Source organism: Amblyraja radiata, chromosome 14, assembly GCF_010909765.2.
Source record: "Amblyraja radiata isolate CabotCenter1 chromosome 14, sAmbRad1.1.pri, whole genome shotgun sequence".
Taxonomy (NCBI): domain Eukaryota; kingdom Metazoa; phylum Chordata; class Chondrichthyes; order Rajiformes; family Rajidae; genus Amblyraja; species Amblyraja radiata.
In genome coordinates, this window is record NC_045969.1 from 5,295,144 (window position 1) to 5,316,141 (window position 20,998).

Sequence of the window (20,998 nt, forward strand, 5' to 3'; positions counted from 1 at the left end):
CCACAGACTCACAACTCTCGGTGTGAAACAGTGTTTCCTCATCACCGTTCTAAATGACTTACCCCTTATTCTTATTCGAGTATCGACCCGAAACGTCACCAATTTCTTCTCTCCATAGATGCTGCCTCACCCACTGAGTTTCTCTAGCATTTTATGTCTACCTGTGATTATAATCGTCGCCCACAGTGTACAGATACAGGATAAAAGGGATAACAACTATGGAGGTGTCAAGCTGCTGGGAGGAGTGATAGTGAAATGTAACTCCGAACTTCACAGGAGATACATCTTCCTGTGGCTATCATACTGCACATCTCCTCCCCTTTCTGTCGTGGGGTAGACTGACTCCCCTGCCCCTGTAAGGAGGATGCTATGAGAATGCAGGGTGACTTGGACAGGTTGGGGGAGTGGGCAGATGCATGGCAGATTAAGTTTAATGCGGATAAATGTGAGGTTATCCACTTTGGTAACAAAAACAGGAAGGCAGATTACTATCTAAATGGCATCGTTGGGAAAAGGGGAAGTACAATGGGATCTGGGGGTCCTTTTTCATCAGTCTATGAAAATAAGCATGCAGGTACAGCATGCGAATGGCATGTTGGCCTTTATAACAAGGGGAATCGAATATAGGAGCAAAGAGGTCCTTCTGAAGTTGTACAGAGCCCTAGTCAGACCACACCTGGAGTATTGTGTGCAGTTTTGGTCCCCTAATTTGAGGAAGGACATTCTTGCTATTGAGGGAGTGCAGCGTAGGTTTACAAGGTTAACTCCCGGGATGGCGGGACTGTCATATGCTGAGAGAATGGAGCAGCTGGGCTTGTACACTCTGGAGTTTAGAAGGATGAGAGGGCATCTCATTGAAACATATGATTGTTACGGGTTTGGACACGCTAGAGGCAGGAAACATGTTCCCGATGTTGGGGGAGTCCAGAACCAGGGGCCACAGTTTAAGAATAAGGAGTAAGCCATTTAGTCTGATCTTGACCACTTCCTGTTCTCTATATTGATTTAGAAAAAACGCTGCCACTTACGGCTGTGATTTTTGGCCATCTTACTCAGAGTCCCTCCCCGCTGCGCAGGGCAAGAGGATTTTTCCCATCAATGAAAAATAAGTTATTAGTGTTTAAAAATGTTGAGATTCTCTCTCCTAAAGGCCACGCCCCTTCCGGAGGGACTATGAAACCCGGAAGTGTTGAGTGCCTCAGTCAGTCGCTGCAAGATGGGGGAGCGAGAGGGTCACGTCTCTCAGTCTGAGCTGTGAATAACACTGAACACATGTCTACTAAACTGTGAGTGTTTTTACTGACCTGTCAGTGCCCTTAATGTGGTTTGAAAATATAGTTTGGAAATGCTAAAGCTGTGTTGCCTTTGGTTTGGAAATACTAAAGCTGTGTTGCCTTTGGTTTGGAAATGCTAAAGCTGTGTTGCCTAATTAAAGTTGCCTTACCAAATTAAAGTTGCCTTGCCTAATTAAAGTTGCCTTGCCTTGTATATAATTAAAAGTCTAATCTTGACCACTTCCTGTTTGCGCTTTATATTGATTTTAGAAAAAACGCTACCACGTACGGCTGTGATTTTTGCCCATCTTACTCAGAATCTCCCTCCGCTCATCAGGTGCTGATAATTTTTCCCATCGATGAAAAATAAAAGAGTTATTAGTGCTTAAACAATGTTGAGATTCTCTCTCCTGTCAATCATGCCATGAAGGCCACGCCCCTGCTGGTGGGGGGGAAGGGACTATAAAACCCAGAAGTGTGGGCGCGGCTTATCTGCTTGAAATGGTATGAAACTGCACTTGAATTTGGTGGCCTTGCACACTGCTTGAAATGGAATTTCAAGGAATAGTTGTGAGTCAACTGCCAGCCCACCAGCCGTGAGTGAGTGAACTGCCACCACATCAGGCTTGAGTGGCTGAGCTGCCACCCCAAGAATCCATTCAGCCCACAATGTCCATACTAGCCCTCTGGAAATCTCTCCCTTCAGCCCATGTAATAGTACAAGTCTGAAGAAGGGTTTCGGCCCGAAACGTTGCCTATTTCCTTCGCTCCATAGATGCTGCTGCACCCTCTGAGTTTCTCCAGCTTTTTTGTGTACCTTCGATTTTCCAGCATCTGCAGTTCCTTCTTAAACACTAATAGTACAAGTTGTTCTATATGTGTGTGTACTGTACTAGTTGTATATACAGAAGCAAAGATACTGGAGCAAGAGCCTTCTATAATCTTTGTACACAAGTGTGTGTTCATTCCTCTCCACAAGGTGTCGCCGTGGACGAGACGTATGGTACGCACACACACACCTCAAGATGTGACGTAAGTGCGCAAACCGCCCCGCTCCGAGTGACGTAAGTGCGCAAACCGCCCGCTGTGAGTGACGTAAGTGGTGCGCAAACCGCCCCGAGTGACGTAAGTGCGCAAACCGCCCCGCTCCGAGTGACGTAAGTGCGCAAACCGCCCCGCTCCGAGTGACGTAAGTGCGCAAACCGCCCCGCTCCGAGTGACGTAAGTGCGCAAACCGCCCCGCTCCGAGTGACGTAGTGCGCAAACCGCCCCGCTCCGAGTGACGTAGTGCGCAAACCGCCCCGCTCCGAGTGACGTACTGCGCAAACCGCCCCGCTCCGAGTGACGTTGTGCGCAAACCGCCCCGGCCGCTCTGACTGACTGACGCAGAACACACTGCAGGCGGCGAGGCGGAGTTACCGGTAGCGGCGTCTCTCGACAGCGGGGAGGAAAACAAGCGTTGCAGTCGTTCAGCGGCTGAAGTCGACGCTCTCCCGGCCCGGCCCGGCCTGACCCGACCTGACCCCCGACAGAGCGGCCGCCCGGTCCCCCCCGCTCTCCCCTCCCCCATGGCCGCCCGCGTCCCCCCGCTCTGGGCTCGATGTGGCCGTGAGTATCCCGACTAACGTTCCGCCGGACAAACGTTCCCACCGAAGACAGACACCAAGAATAGCTGGAGTTACTCAGTGGGACGGGCAGCGTCTCTGGGGGACAATGGGAATGGGCGACGTTTTTGTGGCCGAGACCCTTCTTCAGACTGAGAGTCAGTGGGAAGGGGAAGCGAGAGATTATAGACGGTGATTATAGAGAGTAGGTGGACAAAAATGCTGGAGAAACTCAGCGGGTGAAGCAGCATAGAAACATAAACATAGACAATAGGTGCAGGATGGCTGATCATCCAACTCAGTATCCTGTACCTGCCTTCTCTCCATACCCCCTGATCCCTTTAGCCACAAGGGCCACATCTAACTCCCTCTTAAATATAGCCAATAAACTGACCTCAACTACCTTCTGTGGCAGAGCATCTATGGAGCGAAGGAAATGGGCAACGTTTCGGGTCTGAAGAAGGGTTTCGACCTGAAATGGTGCCTATTTCCTTCGCTCCATAGATGTTTCTCCAGCATTTTTGTCTACCGTAGGACAGGTGCTGTTGAACTGGAAAGGGTGAGGAGGAGATTTATGAGGATGTTGCCAGGACTTGAGGGCTGAGCTACAGGGAGAGGTTGAGCAGGCTTGGACTTTATTCCTTGGAGTGCAGGAAGATGAGGGGTGATTTCGTAGAGGTATATAAAATCATAAGGGGATCAGATCAGGTAGACGCACAGAGTCTCTTGCGCAGAGTAGGTGAATCAAGAACCAGAGGACATTGGCTTAAAGTGAGGGGAAAATTTAATAGGATCCTGTGGGATAACCTTTTCAATCCTAGGGTGGTGGGTGGAGTAGGCCATTCGGCCCTTCGAGCCAGCACCGCCATTTAATGTAATCATGGCTGATCATCCCCAATCAGTACCCCATTCCTGCCTTCTCCCCATATCTCCTGACTCCGCTATTTTGAAGAGCCCTATCTAGCTCTCTCTTGAAAGCATCCAGACAACCTGCCTCCCCCACCCTCTGAGGCAGAGAATTCCACACAACTATGTGAGAAAAAGTGTTTCCTCGTCTCCGTTCTAAATGGCTAACTCATTATTCTTAAACTGGCCCCTGGTTCTGGACTCCCCCAACATCGGGAACATGTTTCCTGTTTCTAGCGTGTCCAAACCCTTAACAATTTTATACGTTTCAATGAGATCTCCTCTCATCCTTCTAAACTCCAGAGTGTACAAGCCCAGCCGCTCTATTCTCTCAGCATGTGACAGTCCCGCCATCTCGGGAATTAACCTTGTAAACCTACGCTGCACTCCCTCAATAGCAAGAATGTCCTTCCTCAAATTAGGGGACCAAAACTGCACACAATACTCCAGGTGTGGTCTCACTAGGGCTCTGTACAACTGCAGAAGGACCTCTTTGCTCCTATATTCGACTCCTCTTGTTATAAAGGCCAACATGCCACTCGCTTTCTTGACTGCCTGCTGTACCTGCATGCTTACTTTCATAGACTGATGAACAAGATCCCGTGGTACTTCCCCTTTTCCCAACTTGACACCATTTAGATAGTAATCTGCCTATTCAGGTACTATCGCAACGTGTAAGAAACATTTGGAGAGGTACATGGATAGGACAGGTTTAGAGGGCTAAACACAGGCAGGCGGGACTAATGTAGATAGGGCATGTTGGTCAGTGTGGGCAAGTTGGGCCGAAGGGCCTGCTTCCACGCTGTGTGACCATGACAGTAACGGGCTTTTTGATGGGTTCCCTGCAGGCTTTGTGTCCACGTCGGCAGCCCCACGCGTGGCCAGCACGCAGCTGCATCAGAGGCGCAGCAAGCTGTTCGATGAGGAGAAGGCCCGGCAGCAGGGCCTGGCGCCGCGCATCGAGAAGATCGAAGTGAAACATGTGGGGAAGCCCGAGCCGGGAGCAGTGTTCATCATGAACAAGGGCCTGTCCACCCCCTACAACTGTGCCATGCGTGAGTAGACTTCAGTGACTACAGTGTGTCAACTTCTCTACATCGGCGAGACCAAGCGCAGGCTCGGCGATCGTTTCACTGAACACCTCCGCTCAGTCCGTCTTAACCTACCTGATCTCCCGGTGGCTCAGCACTTCAACTCCCCCTCCCATTCCCAATCTGACCTTTTTATCCTGATCCTCCTCCATTGTCAGAGTGAAGCCCAGCGCAAATTGGAGGAACAGCACCTCATATTTCGCTTGGGTAGTTAACACCCCAGCCGTATGAACATTGACTTCTCCAACTTCAGATAGCCCTTGCTTTCCCTCTCCATCCCCTTGCCCTTCCCAGTTCTCCCACTAGTCTTACTGTTTCCGCCTACCTGCTATCTTTGTCCTGCCCTCTCCCATGACATCAGTCTGAAGAAAGGTCTCGACCCGAAACGTCAGCCATTCTTTCTCTCCAGAGATGCTGCCTCACTCGCTGAGTTACTCCAGCATTTTGTGTCTACCTTCAATGACTACAGTCAGTGGCTCAGCCGTAGAGTTACTGCCTTGTTTCTTAAATGTTGTGATACTACCTGTCTTAACTACCTCCCCCTGCAGCTCGTTCCATGCACCCACCACCCTTTGTATAAAAAATTTGCCCCTCAAGTTCCTATTAAATCTTTTCCCTCTCACCTTAAATTTAATTGTCATTGATAGACGAGTTATGACTTCCTTCTCAATTATATTTTATCTAAATCGATGCAAAATTTCAAGTAGTTCCCAGACATGCGTCACAAAGGTTAAATTCTAGACACATTTTCGATGATCGGCCCACAGCCTATTCTCTCCAAAGATGCTGCCTGTAAACTTGACATTTTGCATCGGTTTAGATAAAATATAGTTGAAAAGGAAGTCATAACTCGTCAGTGCCAAAAGTTGCACATTAATTAATTAAGTAAGCTAATTAGAAAATGAGATGGTAAAAGTATGTGCAGGTTTTGGTTTTGACGAGTTTCAGGTATGATTTCTATAATATTTTTACACAATATGTTAAAAAAATTCAGGTAGTTACATGATTTGGGTCACAAACTTAAATGATAAAGCACCTCGGCCCACAGCCTAGAAGGAATGGGTGACGTTTCGGGTCGGGACCCTTCTTCAGACTGACCCTGACTCGATCCAAAACGTCATCCATTCCTTCTCTCCAGAGATGCTGCCTGATGCGCTGAGCTACTCCAGCGTTTTGTGTGTATCTCCGTGCTCCAAAGCTGCCTCGTGTCTGTAGCGGCAGACTTTCATATCTTTCAGGTAATTAGCACCCTAGCCGCTAAATGGATGAGAGTGGTTGAAGGGAGTGTCTTTGAAAAGCATGCGAGCTCACTCACAGAGACCTTCAGAACAAATAGGGCTTAAAAACATAGTCTTTTGATGAATAAATGCTTTATTGCTGATAGAAAACAGTAAGATACATCCAAATTTCTTACGACTCATTACTACAATCGTCATCGAACTCCAGCTTATTACTTTAGACATTAGAAAACTCCTCGTATCTCCGTAACACTGGAATGATTTCCTTTAGACCTCGCATGGACCCCGCATGGTCGAAGGGTTATCCTTCCCATCGCCTCTCCAAACCAATCTAAAAACTAAACTTCTGCGCAAGCATCTAAACTCCAAACACGCCCAAAAACACGTCATAAATCCCACCCACAATATAACGGGCAGTCTAAAATTTAAAGGCACATGCCATCATCAATGACGTAAAACAGGCCAAATGGCCACTCCAGTATCTTTTGTCCTCTTCTGCAGATATCAGCGACTGGTGCGTGCGACGGTCCATTCTGGCCCTTGTGGATGGCGAAGTCTGGGACATGTATAAACCCCTGGACAAGTCCTGCGAAATCCAGTTCCTCACCTTCACAGACGAGAACCCAGAGGCCGTTAACCAGGTAAGAACTCCAGATAGCCCTTGCTTTCTCTCTCCATCCCCTTCCCCTTCCAAGTTCTCCCTGCATGCCTCCGCCTACATTCTATCTCTGTCCCACCCCCTCCCCTGACATCAGTCTAAAGAAGGGTCTCGGCCCGCAACGTCACCCATTCCCTCTCTCCAGAAATGCTGCCTGTCCCGCTGAGTTACTCCAGCATTTTGTGTCTAACCAGGTAAGGACCCGCTTGCTGGTCCACGGGGGAGCTGAGGGCGAGCGACGTTCTGTATCACAATGGGCAGGGTGGGGATAGGTAGGGGGAAAAGAAAAGCAGGGCTGCATGGTGGCACAGCGGTAGAGTTCCTGCCTTATAGTGCCAGAGATCCAGGTTCAATTCTGACTACGGTTGCTCCAAACAACACCTTATATTTTGCTTGGGCAGCTTACACCCCAGCGGTATGAATATTGACTTCTCTAACTTCGTAACCCTTGCTTTTACTCTCTCTCCATCCCCCCCCCCATCCTAGCTCTCTGACCAGTCTGACTGTCCCGCTGAGTACATTTTATTTTTGTTTGCTTCTTTGTCACCTTTTCCCAGCGAACAAAATTTTCCTTGAACTACATCCCCTTTGATGTCTTGTTTTCACACCTTACACTTCCTTACCTCTGTGTCTCCTTCCACCCTGACTCTCAGTCTGAAGTAGGGTCTCGACCCGAATCGTCACCCATTCCTTCTCTCCAGAGATGCTGCCTGTCCCACTGAGTTACTCCAGCATTTTGTATCCATCTATGGGCGCTTTGTCTGATTGGAGTTTGTACGTTCTCCTCGTGACCTGCGTGCGTTTTCTCCGCTTTCCTCCCACACTCCAAAGCGTACGGGTTTGTAGGCTAATTGGCTTTGATAAAATTGTAAATTGTCCCCCAGTGTCGTGTAGGATAGTGCTCGTGTACGGGGATCATTGGTCGGCGCGGACTTGGTGGGCCGAAGGGCCTGCTTCCGCGATGTATCTCTGAACTAAACTAAAATTTCCAGTGGTTCATAAGTCTATCAGTTCAGAATCAGAAGCACACTTTATTTGCCAAGTATGTTTTACAACATACGAGGAATTTCATTGGCCAGGAGCAGAATAAGGCCGTTCGGCCCATCAAGTCTACTCCGCCATTCAATCATGGTTGATCCAGCTTTCTATTTCAACCCCATTCTCCTGCTTTCACTCCATAAGCTCAGACACCCGTGGTTCAATGGTTCTTTATTATCGAGTGTACCAAGGAACAGAGACGTTATGTTTCAGCTTACTGATCAGTAACTATTGCCATGTGTAAGTATAATCCCTGATTAAGACAGCACCGCTGAAGCAATGTGCAAGAGTCGGCAAGCTTTGGCGGCGTTTTCGCAGTTCCAGCTGCAGCTGGCCATAAAGGCCTGAGGCCTACCGTCCAGATCATCCCTCTCTCCTGGCCTCAACTCTTTGTGGGGTGGAAGTGAATGGCATGAAATGAGATCCTGCCTCCTCCCCCACTCCATCATGCCCATGGTAGTCACAAGCTGCTGGAGTAACTCAGCGGCTCAGGCAGCATCTCTGGATAGAAGAAATGGGTGCCATTTCAATAGACAAGTGACAATAGGTGCAGGAGTAGGCCATTCGGCCCTTTGAGCCAGCACCGCCATTCAATGTGATCATGGCTGATCATCCCCAATCAGTACCCCGTTCCTGCCTTCTCCCCATATCCCCTGTCTCCGCTATTTTTAAGAGCCCTATCTAGCTCTCTCTTGAAAGTATCCAGAGAACCTGCCTCCACCATTTCAGGTCGAGACCCTTCTTCAGACCAGAAGATACTGCTCCTCTTGTTGCTCCTATCTTTGCTTCAGGCTGATGTCAGGGGAGGGGCCGGGACAAAGATAGAATGTAGGCGGGGACAGTAAGACTGGTGGGAGAACTGGGAAGGGGAAGGGGAGGGAGAGAGAAAGCAAGGACTATCTGAATGTCCATACCACTGGGGTGTAAACTGCCCAAGTGACATTTCCGGTCGCAACCCTTGATGAAGGATCTCGACTTGAAACGCCATCTATTCCTTTTCCCTTGAGATGCTGCCTCCCAGTGGTATGAATATTGACTTATCCAACTTCAAGTAACTCCGGCATTCACCTCTCTCTCCATCCCTCTCCCACCCAAGTCACACCAGCTTCTCGTTTTCACCCAACAAACGGTAAACAGTGGCCTGTTCCCTTTATCATCGGTACTTTTTTGCACATCTTTCATTCGTTGTTCGTTGTCTCTCCACATCACCGCCTGTATCTCTCGTTTCCCTTATCCCTGACCAGTCTGAAGAAGGGCCTGGACCTGAAACGTCACCCATTCCTTCTCTCCCAAGATGCTGCCTGTCCCGCTGAGTTACTCCAGCATTTTGTGTTCTTTAAATCTTTGTTTTAAACCAGCATTTGCGCAGTGGCATCCTCCACATGTCTACATCCACGTGTGAGGTGGGGGTGGCAGCTCTTGCTCATTGTGCACTGATTTTAACCAGGCTTATTGGCGATCCTGTGCGATGATGATGGGCTACGTCCTAGAAACGGCCTTTAAAGATGAGTACGCCGTTGAACTCGTCCGAGCGCCCGAAGTACCAGGTCTGCTTGTCTTTTCTCTTTGGGGCGGAAGTTGGGGCTCGGCCGCGGTTTCTGAGTGGATTGTGTCCACTGCTTCAGGGCGGTGCGGCGCAGCAGGTAGTGCCGCTGCCTCTCGGCGTCAGAGCCCTGGGTTCGATCCTGACTACGAGCGCTTGGGCCAAACGTGGAGGTCCTTGGGATGTGGGGGGGGGGGGGGAGGGACACCGGAGCACCCGGATGGCGGAAGCCAGCGCGAGTCATGGGGAGAACGTGCAAATTCAGCGCAGACAGGCACCCGAGGTCAGAATTGAACCCGGGTCTTTGATACTGTGAGGCAGCAGTTCTGCCAGTGTGCAGGTTGGGTGTAAGAAAGTAGCTGTTCCAAAGGCTGGTGCAGCACGGTGGCGCAGCGCTAGAGTTGCCACCTCACAGGGCCAGAGACCCAGATTCGATCCTGACTACGGGCGCTGTGTGTACGGAGTTTGCACGTTGTTACTGTGACGGTGTGCGCAGTCTCCAGGTGCTCTCTCACACTCCAAAGACGCACAGGTTTGTAGCTTAATCGGCTTTGGTAAAGATTGTAAACTGTCCCCGGTGTGTAGGATAGTGCTAGTGTACGAGGTGATCGCTGGTCAGTACGGACTCGGTGGGCCGAAGGGCCTGTTTCCGTGCTGTTTCTCCAGACGAAACTAAATTAAACATCAGTCTGATTATGGGTCCCGCGCCGAAATGTCGCCTATCCACGTCATCCAGAGATGCTGCCTGACCCGCTGAGTTACTCAAGTTTAAGTTCACATTTATTGTCACATGCATGGATTAAGGTACAGTGATATTTGAGTTACCTTACAGCCGTACGAAGTGAAAAACAACACGACACACAGCAAGTAACATAAACATCCACCATAGTAGAATCAACATTTCTCACTCCTAGGTCTTTGTGCCCTTTTGTGTAAACCAGCATCTGCAGTCCCTTGTTTCTGCATTTAGATAGACACTTAATCAGATGAGGCATGGTAGGATGTGATCCTAATGTGGGCCGACAGACTCGGTGTGGAGGGGAGAGAAAGGCCGGCATGGGCTCAGTGGGCTGAACGGCCTGTTTCTGTGCTGCACAATGCCGTGACTCTAAGATGGAAAGAGTGCAGGGAAGATTAACGAGGATGTTGCCAGGACTCGAGGGCTTGAACTATAGGGAGTGGTTTCGCTGACTGAGGCACTATTCCCGGGTGCACAAGAGGATGAGGGGTGAAGTTGTAGAGGTGTATAAAATCATGAGGAGAATAGATCGGGTACATGCACACAGTCTTCTACACAGAGTAGGGGAATCAAGAACCAGTGGACATAGGTTTAAATGTGTAAGAAAGAACAGCAGATGCTGCTAAAATCGAAGGTAGACACAAAAAGCCGGAGGAACTCAGCGGGTGAGGCAGCATCTATGGAGAAAAGGAATGGGCGACGTTTCGGGTTGAGACCCTTCTTCAGTCTCGACCTGAAACGTCGCCCATTCTGGGACTAGCACGCAAAGAGTCACCTGGTTACATCTATTAATGTAGATGGGGCATGTTGGTCGGCATGAGCAAGTTGGGCCGAAGGGCCAGTTTCTCGCCGTGTGACTCTCTCCCTCTCTTGCAGTGATGGCTGGAGCATTCTGTTACGACGTGATACTGGACAGTCGGTTGGATGAATGGATTCCCTCGGCTGTGAGTCTGCTGTCTTCATGTCAACCCCTCTTACTCAGAGCTCCTGAGGCTCACCCGCAGAAATCCCATGCTCCTTTTCGTTCCCCCCCCCCCCCCCCCCCCCCCCCCTCCGACCGCATTTGGAGCACTGTGAGCCGTCTTGGGGCCCCATATCTGAGGAAGGACATGCTGGCGTTGGAGAGCGGTCCAGAGGAGGTTTTAGAGAACGATCGGGTTAACGTACGATGAGCGATCGACGGCTCAAGGAGCAACTCTGGGGATGTCTCGAGTTAAGACCCTTCTTCAGACTCTGAAGAAAGGTCCCGACCCGAAAGGTCACCCATATCCTTGTTCTCCCGAGATGCTGCCTGACCTGAATGGAATTCAAGTCAAGTTAAGTCAACTTTATTTGTCACATGTCACATACACGATGTACAGTGAAATGAAAGTGGCAATGCCTGCGGGCTTGTGCAAAACAACAGAACAGAACAGAACCAAGAGTACATGAGTCGCTGGTGAGATCAGAGTTTACTGTCCTGATGGCCTGTGGGAAGAAACTCGGTCTCATCCTCTCTGTTTTCACGGCATGACAGCGGAGACGTTTGCCTGACCGTAACAGCTGGAACAATCCGTTGCTGGGGTGGTAGGGGTCCCCCATAATGTTGCTGGCTCTGGATCTGCACCTCCTGGTGTGTAGGTCCTGCAGGGGGGGGGGGGGCGAGTGTAGTTCCCATAGTGCGTTCAGAATTGAATACTTTATTGTCACATGTGACAGGTCACAGTGAAATTCTATGCTTGCGCTCTTTGCAAGCAATGAATCCCACCCCACCTTTGCGCCAGTTCCCCCCTTTGTTCTCCCTCGTCGACCGCCGCGCTGATCGCTCCACTATCGCCGCCGGGTCCTCTCCGGCCGCTGACCCGGGCCCCAGCCGTGCGCGGGCACCACAGACCCAGGCAAAGATGGCCAGGCTGCACCTCGCAGCATCGAGGTTCTGACCCGCGAGGCCCTTTGCTAAGTGCTGCTGAGTTAGTCCGGAAGCCCTTGTGTCCTTTTATGCCTTGACAAGTCTCGGCTTCCTGATCGGTGGGTAACTCAATCTCCCGTCAAATTAAGTCAGTCCTGATGCAGTGTATCGATCCAAACACGTCAACAGTTTCCTTGCTGCCACAGAGGCTGAGCTCCTCCCAGCGGGAGGGCTGGTAATGCGAGAGGTGAATTTTAATAGACAACAGGTGCAGGAGGAGGCCATTCGGCCCTTCGAGCCAGCACCACCTTTCAATGGGATCATGGCTGATCATCCCCAATCAGTACCCCGTTCCTGCCTTCTCCCCATATCCCCTGACTCTGCTATTTTTAAGAGCCCTATCGAGAGCTCTCTTGAAAGCATCCAGAGAACCTGCCTCCACCACCCTGTGAGGCAGAGAATTCCACAGACTCACCACTCTCAGGGAGAAAAAGTGTTTCCTCGTCTCCGTTCTAAATGGCTTACTCCTTATTCTTAAGCTGTGTGTGGCCCCTTGGTTCTGGACTCCCCCAACATCGGGAACATGTTTCCTGCCTCTAGTGTGTCCAAGCCCTTAACAATCTTATGTTTCAATGAGACGCCATCTCATCCTTCTAAACTCCAGAGTGTACAAGCCCAGCCACTCCATTCTCTCAGCATATGACAGTCCCGCCATCCCAGGAATTTACCTTGTAAACCTACGCTGCACTCCCTCAATAGCAAGAATGTCAATCCTCAAATTTCCCCAGTTGCTGTTCGCTGTGTTCACCACACTGTGTCACCCTCCTTCCACGTGAAGTGGGACTGTCGCTGGGAGACCAGTGATCCCAGAGAGAGAGAGAAGCTTCATGGCCAGAATAATCTTCATTTGCGCAGGTCTGAAGAAGGGTATCGACCCGAAACGTAGCCCGTTCCTTTGCTCCTTAGATGCTGCCTCACCCGCTGAGTTTCTCCAGCATTTTTGTCTACCTTTAATTAGTGCGGGTGTCAGGGGTAACGGGGAGAAGGCAGGAGAATGGGGTTGTGAGGGAGAGATAAATCAGCCGTGATTGAATGGTGGAGTAGACTCTGATGGGCCGAATGGCCTCAATCCGCTCCTATTACTTATGAATAAGAGCTGGAAGGCACAACCAGGAGAGGCTGGAGGTTCGAGTCACCCCGGCATTCCTAACACTGAACAAAAAAAACCGCCAAAGTGCTGGAGGAACCCAGTGGGTCAGGCAGCATCTGCAGAGGGAAAGGAATTGACGTTGCGCGTGATCCCCCTCGTCCGTGCGCTCGTCCTCCCCGTCCCCAGGTCTCTCACATCCCTTGGTGGCACGGTGGCGCAGCGGTAGAGTTGCTGCCTCACAGCGCCAGAGACCTGGGTTCCATCCCGACTACGGGTGCCGTCTGTACGGAGTTTGTACGTTCTCCCCGTGACCCGCGTGGGTTTTCTCCGAGAACTTCGGTTTCCTCCCCACACTCCAAAGTGGATGAATTGGCTTGGTAAAAAGTGTAAATTGTCCCTCGTGTGTGTCGGGTAGTGTTAATGTGCAGGGATCACTGGTCAGTGTGGGCTCGGTGGGCTGAAGGGCCTGTTTCCGCGCTGTATCTGTGAAGTAGACATCTCCCCTCTTTCCCCTGCAGTTGCCAGTGGTCACCCATTCACACTAGTTCTATCTTATCCCACTTTCGCTTCCACTCCCTACACACTAGGGGCAAATTAACAGAGGGCCAATTCGCCTACAGACCTGCACGTCTTTGGGAAGCGGGAGGAACTTATAGAAACTTACAAAATTCTTAAGGGGTTGGACAGGCTAGATGCAGGAAGATTGTTCCCGATGTTGGGGAAGTCCAGGACAAGGGGTCACAGTTTAAGGATAAAGGGAAAATCCTTTAGGACCGAGATGAGAAAAACATTTTTCACACAGAGAGTGGTGAATCTCTGGAATTCTCTGCCACAGAAGGTAGTTGAGGCCGGTTCATTGGCTATATTTAAGAGGGAGTTAGATGTGGCCCTTGTGGCTAAAGGGATCAGGGGGTATGGAGAGAAGGCAGGTACAGGATACTGAGTTGGATGATCAGCCATGATCATATTGAATGGCGGTGCAGGCTCGAAGGGCCGAATGGCCTACTCCTGCACATATTTTCTGTTTCTATGAACCCAGAGAAAATCCACGCGGTCATAGGGAGAACGTACAAACACCTCATAGAGTCAGACTTCCGCTAGTTTCCACCAGTGGGAGAGTCTAGGACCAGAGGTCGCAGCCTCAGAATAAAAGGACGTAACTTTAGAAAGCAGATGAGGAGGAATTTCTTTAGTCGGAGGGAGGTAATTCTGTGGAATTAATTGCCACAGACAGCTATGGGGGCCGTCAATGGATATTTTTAAGGCAGAGATCGATTCTTGATCAGTGCGGGTGTCAGGGGTTATGGGGAGAAGGCAGGAGAATGGGGTTTGTGACCCGAAACGTCACGCACTCCTTCTCTCCAGAGATGGCTGCCTGACCCGCTGAGTTGCTCCAGCATTTTGTGTGTACATTCGGAAGGTGGACCCTGTTCTCAGTGCCTGTGTTGTTATGTGTGTGTCAGGAGAACCTGCAGTCGCTGACTCGAGAAGCCCACAGACTGATCCACAGGGACCTGCCCTTCGAGTCGCTGGAGGTGGGGCCTGGTGTGGCTGCCGAGATCTTTGAGGAGAGAAAGTAAGTGAAATGAACCCCCCCCACCGATTATCCGGCACCCCTCTGCTTTCCCCTCGCCCGTCCCACTCCCCTCCCTTCATCCGCTCCCACCCCTTCCGGTCCGCCGCCGATTTTCCGGCACCCTTCCTCCCGCAGCCGTGCGGGAATATCCATATTGCCGGACCAACAGAGGTCGTGTAATAATTCAACTCTTCCAATATGGGGGAGGTGCAGTGGCCATAAGGTCATTAGGTCATAAGCGAAGAGAGCAGAATTAGGGCATTCAGTCCATCAAGTCTGCTCAGCCGTTCAATCATGGCTGATCTATCTCCCCCTCCTAATCCCATTCTCCTGCCTTCTCCCCCGACACCCGTACTAATCGAGAGGTATGGTGCAGCGATAGACACAAAATGCTGGAGTAACTCAGTGGGTGAGGCAGCATCTCCGGAGAGAAGGAATGGGCGACGTTTCGGGTCGAGTCCCTTCTTCTTACTGATCAGACAGTATGGTGCAGCGGTGGATTTGCTGCCTCACAGCGCCATAGATCCAGGTTCGAACTCCCTCACGCGCCCCCCTATCTGTCGCTCGCACTCCCTCTCCCTCCTGCCCCCCTCGCCTGCTCCCCCGCAGTGTCCCGTCCCCTCACCTGTATCCACTCCGTCGCCCGTACCCACCTCCTCACCTGTCTCCTCACAGGCACAAGCTGGCCACCATCGAGGAGCAGGCTGCCCTGCGGCCCAGGAACCTGGTGCAGCTGTACAGGTGAGAGCTCCGTCCGCCAGCCAGGGCTTTAGCCGTGTTAGGGAGGGTCGGTACGGAGAAATGTCCAGCCTCAGCTTTATCACAGGCCCCGCAGCCTGAAGTGTTTTTGGCAACAGCGGTAGAGTTGCTGCCTCACAGCGCCAGAGACCCAAGTTTGATCCCGACTACGGGTGCTGTCTGCACGGAGTTTGTACGTTCTCCCCGTGACCTGCGTGGGTTCTCTCCGAGATCTTCAGTTTCCTCCCACACTCCAAAGACGTGCAGGTTTGAAGGTTAATTGGCTTGGTGTAATAGGGAATTGTCCCTAATGTGTGTAGGATAGTGTTAGTATGTGGGGATCGCTGGTAAAGGTTTATCAACTTATTTCCCTCGCTCCATAGATGCTGCTGCACCCGCTGAGTTTCCCCAGCAATTTTGTGTACCTAAGGTTTATCAGGTATAGGTTTGGGGTTATTATTGTCACATGTTTCGAGGTACAGTGAATACCGTGAAAATGTCCACTGACTTGGCCTCCACAGCTTCTGTGGCAAAGAATTCCACAGATTTGCAACCCTCCGACTAAAGAAATTCCTCCTTCCTAAAGGATCGTCCTTTAATTCTGAGGCTCTGACCTCTGATTCCCACTCTCCCACCAGTGGAAACATCCTCTCCACATCCACTCTATCCTGGCCTTTCACTATTAGGTCCGTTTCAATGAGGTCCATCCTCACCCTTCTAAACCCCAGCGAGTACAGACCTAGTGAATTGGCTCCCACAATTCCACAGATTCACAACTCTCTGGGTGAAAATGTTTTTCCTCATCCCAGTCGTAAATGGCCTACCCCCTATTCTTAAACTGTGACCCCTAGTTTTGGACACCCCCCAACATCGGGAACATTTTTCCTGCATCTAGCCTGTCCAATCCCTTAAGAGTTGTATATGTTTCTATAAGATACCCTCTCATCCTTCTAGATTCCAGTGAATACAAGCCAGGTTGACCCATTCTTTTATCATATGTCAGTACCGCCATCCCGGGAATTAACCTGGCGAACCTACACTGCACTCCCTCAATGGCAATTAGATTTAAGGTGAGGGGAAAAGAAAGACTTAATAGGAACCTGAGGGGCAACTTTTTTATACACAAAGTGATGGGTGTATGGAACGAGCTGCAGGAGGAGGTCCTTCCTCAAATTAGGAGACCAAGAATGTCCTTCCTCAAATTAGGAGACCAAAACTGCACACAATATTTCAGGTGTGGTCTCATCAGGACCAACGGTCTGCAAGAAAAAAATGCAAGGGCAACAATGAGGTTGGTTGGAAGATGGACTTGACCCGTGTAGCTTCTCACTCAGCGGCTGTGTCCACAGGTGCGGGGAGTTTGTCGATGTCAGCCCGGGCCCCCACATCTCCCGGACGGGGGAGTGCTCGCAGTACGAGATCACCGCGGCCCACCCTCTGACCGCGGGGCCATCTGGCCTGGAGCGAAGATTCCAGGGGCTCTCGCTCCCCGTTCAGCTGAAGGTAAGGTGGCACGAACGCGGACCAATATCCAGGGCCAACCGAGCGTAACGGGCGGCATGTTGGCGCAGCGGTAGAGTTGCTGCATTACAGCGCCAGAGACCCGGGTTCGATGCTGACCATGGGTGCTGTCTGTACAGAGTTTGTACTTCACCCCGTGACCTGCATGGGTTTTCTCCGGGATCTCTGGTTTCCTCCCACACTCCAAAGACGTACAGATTTGTAGGTTAACTGGCTTGGTAAATGTAAATTGTCCCTAGTGTCCCTACAAGATGGCGGCGCTGGCTTAACAGCTGCGGCCCACCTGCAGTCCGTCTGTTTTTTTTCTTTCTTTTTGTTCCTTGTCATGTATAAGTTCATTTTGTTTTATTAAGTTGTGTATGTGTGTGGGTGGGATGGGAGAAACATGCTTTGGTCTCTTCCTTTGGGGGATGCAACCTTTTCTTCGGTCGTATTCCCAGTCCTTGATTATGCTGCTGGCCTTGCCGAGGCAGTACCTGAGATCAGGATTGAATCCGGGCCTCTTCCACTGTATCAGCCGCACCACCTTGTGCATTGTGTAAATTGGTTGTGGCCAAAGATCCTATAGCGGAGCAAGATGGATCACTTGACGAAAAAGACGTAGTACGGTCATGGGCAGGTGCATGGGTAATTTTCGGCCGCATTTCCGTAACCGGCTTCCGTCTCCGCACCAAAGAGCGGAGCAAAGATCACTAGTGCGGAGGCAGAAGCTGGTCACGGAAACATCGACGTCAAAATAAAAGTTATTTGGTAAAAATCATCTCATTTTCGGAAGCATAATTTATCAACACAAACTGTTCCCCCACAACGTTGATTACACTGCGAGTCGGGTCGGGTCTGGTTACGGAAATGGATGAAAAAAAGGCCTACGTTCCGCTCTGTTGCGTACTCCCCGTCAGCCCGTTGCATTTAGCAGGAGTGGTCTATGTTACTCCACTATAGGATGTTTGGTTGTGGCTATTTATAATGTGCACTTTTGATGACTTTGAGCCATTGTACAACTGTACACAGCACTGTGGGTACAAGCTTTCTTCTTTTTAATGCTTCTGATCTCAGTGTGTGCGTGTGTGTGTGTTTGGATTGCAGTGGCCACTGGTGCTACAAGAGCTGGTCTGTTTTATTTCTCCCTGTAACGGCCTTCCCTTCTCCTATCCCATCCCACAGACTCTGTACTCCGTGTGGGGAAGATTAAGGCAGAGATCCCAAAAACTGGTGAGTTGGAAAAATCCTCTCTCGCTGTTCGCTCGATGTTGTGGGAGTGTTTGGGAGGCAGGTTTGGTTTGTTCTTCAAACTTGGATTTATTTCTTTGGAGCGGCGGAAGCTGAGGGGAGATCTTAGCATAGTTCAGTTTAGATTAAGAGTTTAGTTTAGAGATACAGCGTGCAAATCCACGCGGTCACAGGGATAACATGCAAACTCCGTACAGACAGCACCTGTAGTCAGGAACCCGAACCTCCAGGGGGCGCTGCACGATGGCTGCCTCGCCAACGGTCTGTCTTCGTCTCTTCCTTCTTTTGTGTTTAGTTTGTTGTAAAATGCATGTTTTAGTTTACTGTTGATCTTGTATTGTATGGAGGGGGTGGGGAAACTTTTCTTGTCTCTTTCCTCGACGGAGATGCGATTTCTTCCCAGGGTGGAAATGTCTTAGCTTTAAGGTGAGAGTCAGGGCGGAGGGAAACGAGAGATATGGGAGGGTAAGGTGTGGAAGCGACAGATCAATGCGGACGAAGATAGAAGGAAAATGTTGAATAGGTCTCTCAGTCTGAAGAAGGGTCTCGACCCTAAACGTCACCCATTCCTTCTCTCCAGAGACGCCGCCTATCCCGCTGAGTTCTTCTGAAACCAATCTGCTAGTGATTCCCAGAGTAAATACAAAACATGGGAAAGCAGGATTTAGTTACTATGCAACAAATAGCTGGAATAAACTTCCTGAAGATTTAAGACTTGCCTCAACTTTGACCACTTTTAAAATAAGACTGAAAACTTTTATGTTTACTTTAGCTTTCAGCTAAATCTTAACGACATTGCACTTTTAACTTTTGCACTTTTTATAATGCATTTTTAATTTTGCTTTTCTTTTCTTTTAGTTCTTCTATTTTATTTCATTTATGTATGACATGTTTTTATGTGAAGCACTTTGAGTCTGCCTCGTGTATGAAATGTGCTATATAAATAAAGTTGCCTTGCCTTGCCTTGAGTTACTCCAGCATTTTGTGTCTTATCTACGGTGTGAACCAGCATCTGCAGTTCCTTCCTACTCCACCGTTCTACGTTGCTTATCTTGCGCGAGATTAAAACAAAACTCTCCGCTTATGTTCCTGCAGATTACGGTGGAACCAAGTGGCGGGGAAACCGAATATCCGGCCACTGTGAGTGAGGCGAGCGGAGAGGGGGCTGGCGCGGCAGGAGAGGACACCCGCCGTGGTTTAACCAACGACTCTGTGAATGCCCGGACGATGCTGGGCGCAGTGAAACAACAAAGTGTTGAATCGGCTGCTCACACGAGCTGAGCTGGCAGTGGGTGAGATGACACTCCTGGCCGCTGTGGGCCACAGATGAAGCAACGACGAGGGTGTGAGGGAAGGGGCAAGCGGTCGCTGAACCTCGAAGGGCATCACCTCCAGGACTGGTTAGTGCCCACCTTCCATGCCCAAGGTTCCACCAGCAGCTGCCCATCTCGTCGTACCTTTGGGCGTTGGTCAGAAGTTAACTCTTTCCAGCTTTTCCATTAAATTGCTCTTTAAAATGGCTGCTTCTGTGTCTATTTTCGGGTCGAAGGGCCTGTTTCCTCTGTCTCCATCTTGTCCCCCGCTTGGCGGGGTTTGTTCCCCCTCGGTCTCTCGCCGACCCGGAGATACGAGGAGGCACCTTCACCCTTCCCGCGCATGCCTTGCGATGGATTCCCCCGGGGCAGCAATGGCGGCCATCATGACCCACAATGCAATGCCATGCGGAATAGGCTCTATCTTTGAAGGCGGACACAAAAAGCTGGAGCAACACGGCTGGACAGGAGAGCATCTCTGGGTGATGTTTCGGGTTGAGGCCCTTCTTCCGACTGAGAGTCAGGGGAGAGGGAAACCAGAGGCATGGAAGGGCGGGCATGGTGGCGCAGCGGTAGAGTTGCTGCCCCACAGCGCTTGCCGTGCCAGAGACCCGGGTTCGATCCTGACTAGGGATACTTGTCTGTACAGAGTTTGTACGTTATTGCTATTGAGGGAGTGCAGCGTCGGTTCACAAGGTTAATTCCCGGGATGGTGGGACTGTCATATGCTGAGAATGGAGCAGCTGGGCTTGTACACTCGAGTTTAGAAGGATGAGAGGGGATCTTATTGAGACATATAAGATTGTTAAGGGTTTGGACACGCTAGAGGCAGGAAGCATGTTCCCGATGTTGGGGGAGTCCAGAACCAGGGGCCGCAGTTTAAGAATAAGGAGTAAGCCATTTAGAACGGAGACAAGGAAGCACTTTTTCTCACAGAGACTGGTGAGTCTGGAATTCTGTGCCTCAGAGGGCAGTGGAGGCGGGTTCTCTGGATGCTTTCAAGAGAGAACGAGATAGGGTTCTTGAAAATAGCGGAGTCAGGGGATATGGGGAGAAGGAAGGAACGGGGTACTGATTGGGGATGATCAGCCATGATCTCATTGAATGGCGGTGCTGGCTCGAAGGGCCGAATGGCTATTATCTCCGTGACAGCGTGGGTTTTCTCCGGGATCTCTGGTTTCCTCCCGCACTCCAAAGACTTAATTGGCTTGGTATCAATGTAAATCGTCCCTAGTGTGTGCAGGATAGTGCTAGTGTGCGGGTGCCCACACGGACTCGGTGGGCAGAAGGGCCCGGTTTTGTGCTGTATCTTTGTAAACTAAACTGAACTAAACATGTGAAAACAACTTACCAGAGCAGAAGATGATCAAGGAAAATGTAGGACGGTTCATTGTTGGCTGAGGGGAAGGTGACAATGAGGCATACAAACAGTAAAATTAATCAGGAGGGCAGTGAAACCAGTCCGAGAACTAGGGTGGGGGAGGGATGGCG

At 50.4% G+C, this 20,998-nt stretch overlaps 1 protein-coding gene across 1 annotated transcript; it reads left to right on the forward strand.

Moving 5' to 3' along the window:
• The first annotated feature begins 2,626 nt into the window (after positions 1–2,626).
• mrpl39 (mitochondrial ribosomal protein L39) lies at positions 2,627–19,715 on the forward strand. The gene is made up of 10 exons (XM_033032403.1): positions 2,627–2,882; positions 4,633–4,839; positions 6,615–6,754; positions 9,257–9,356; positions 10,968–11,035; positions 14,593–14,705; positions 15,381–15,446; positions 16,793–16,946; positions 18,129–18,176; positions 19,290–19,715. The coding sequence occupies exons 1-10, from the start codon at positions 2,843–2,845 to the stop codon at positions 19,473–19,475; spliced, it is 1,122 nt and encodes a 373-aa protein (XP_032888294.1). The 5' UTR covers positions 2,627–2,842; the 3' UTR covers positions 19,476–19,715.
• The last annotated feature ends 1,283 nt before the right edge of the window (positions 19,716–20,998 follow it).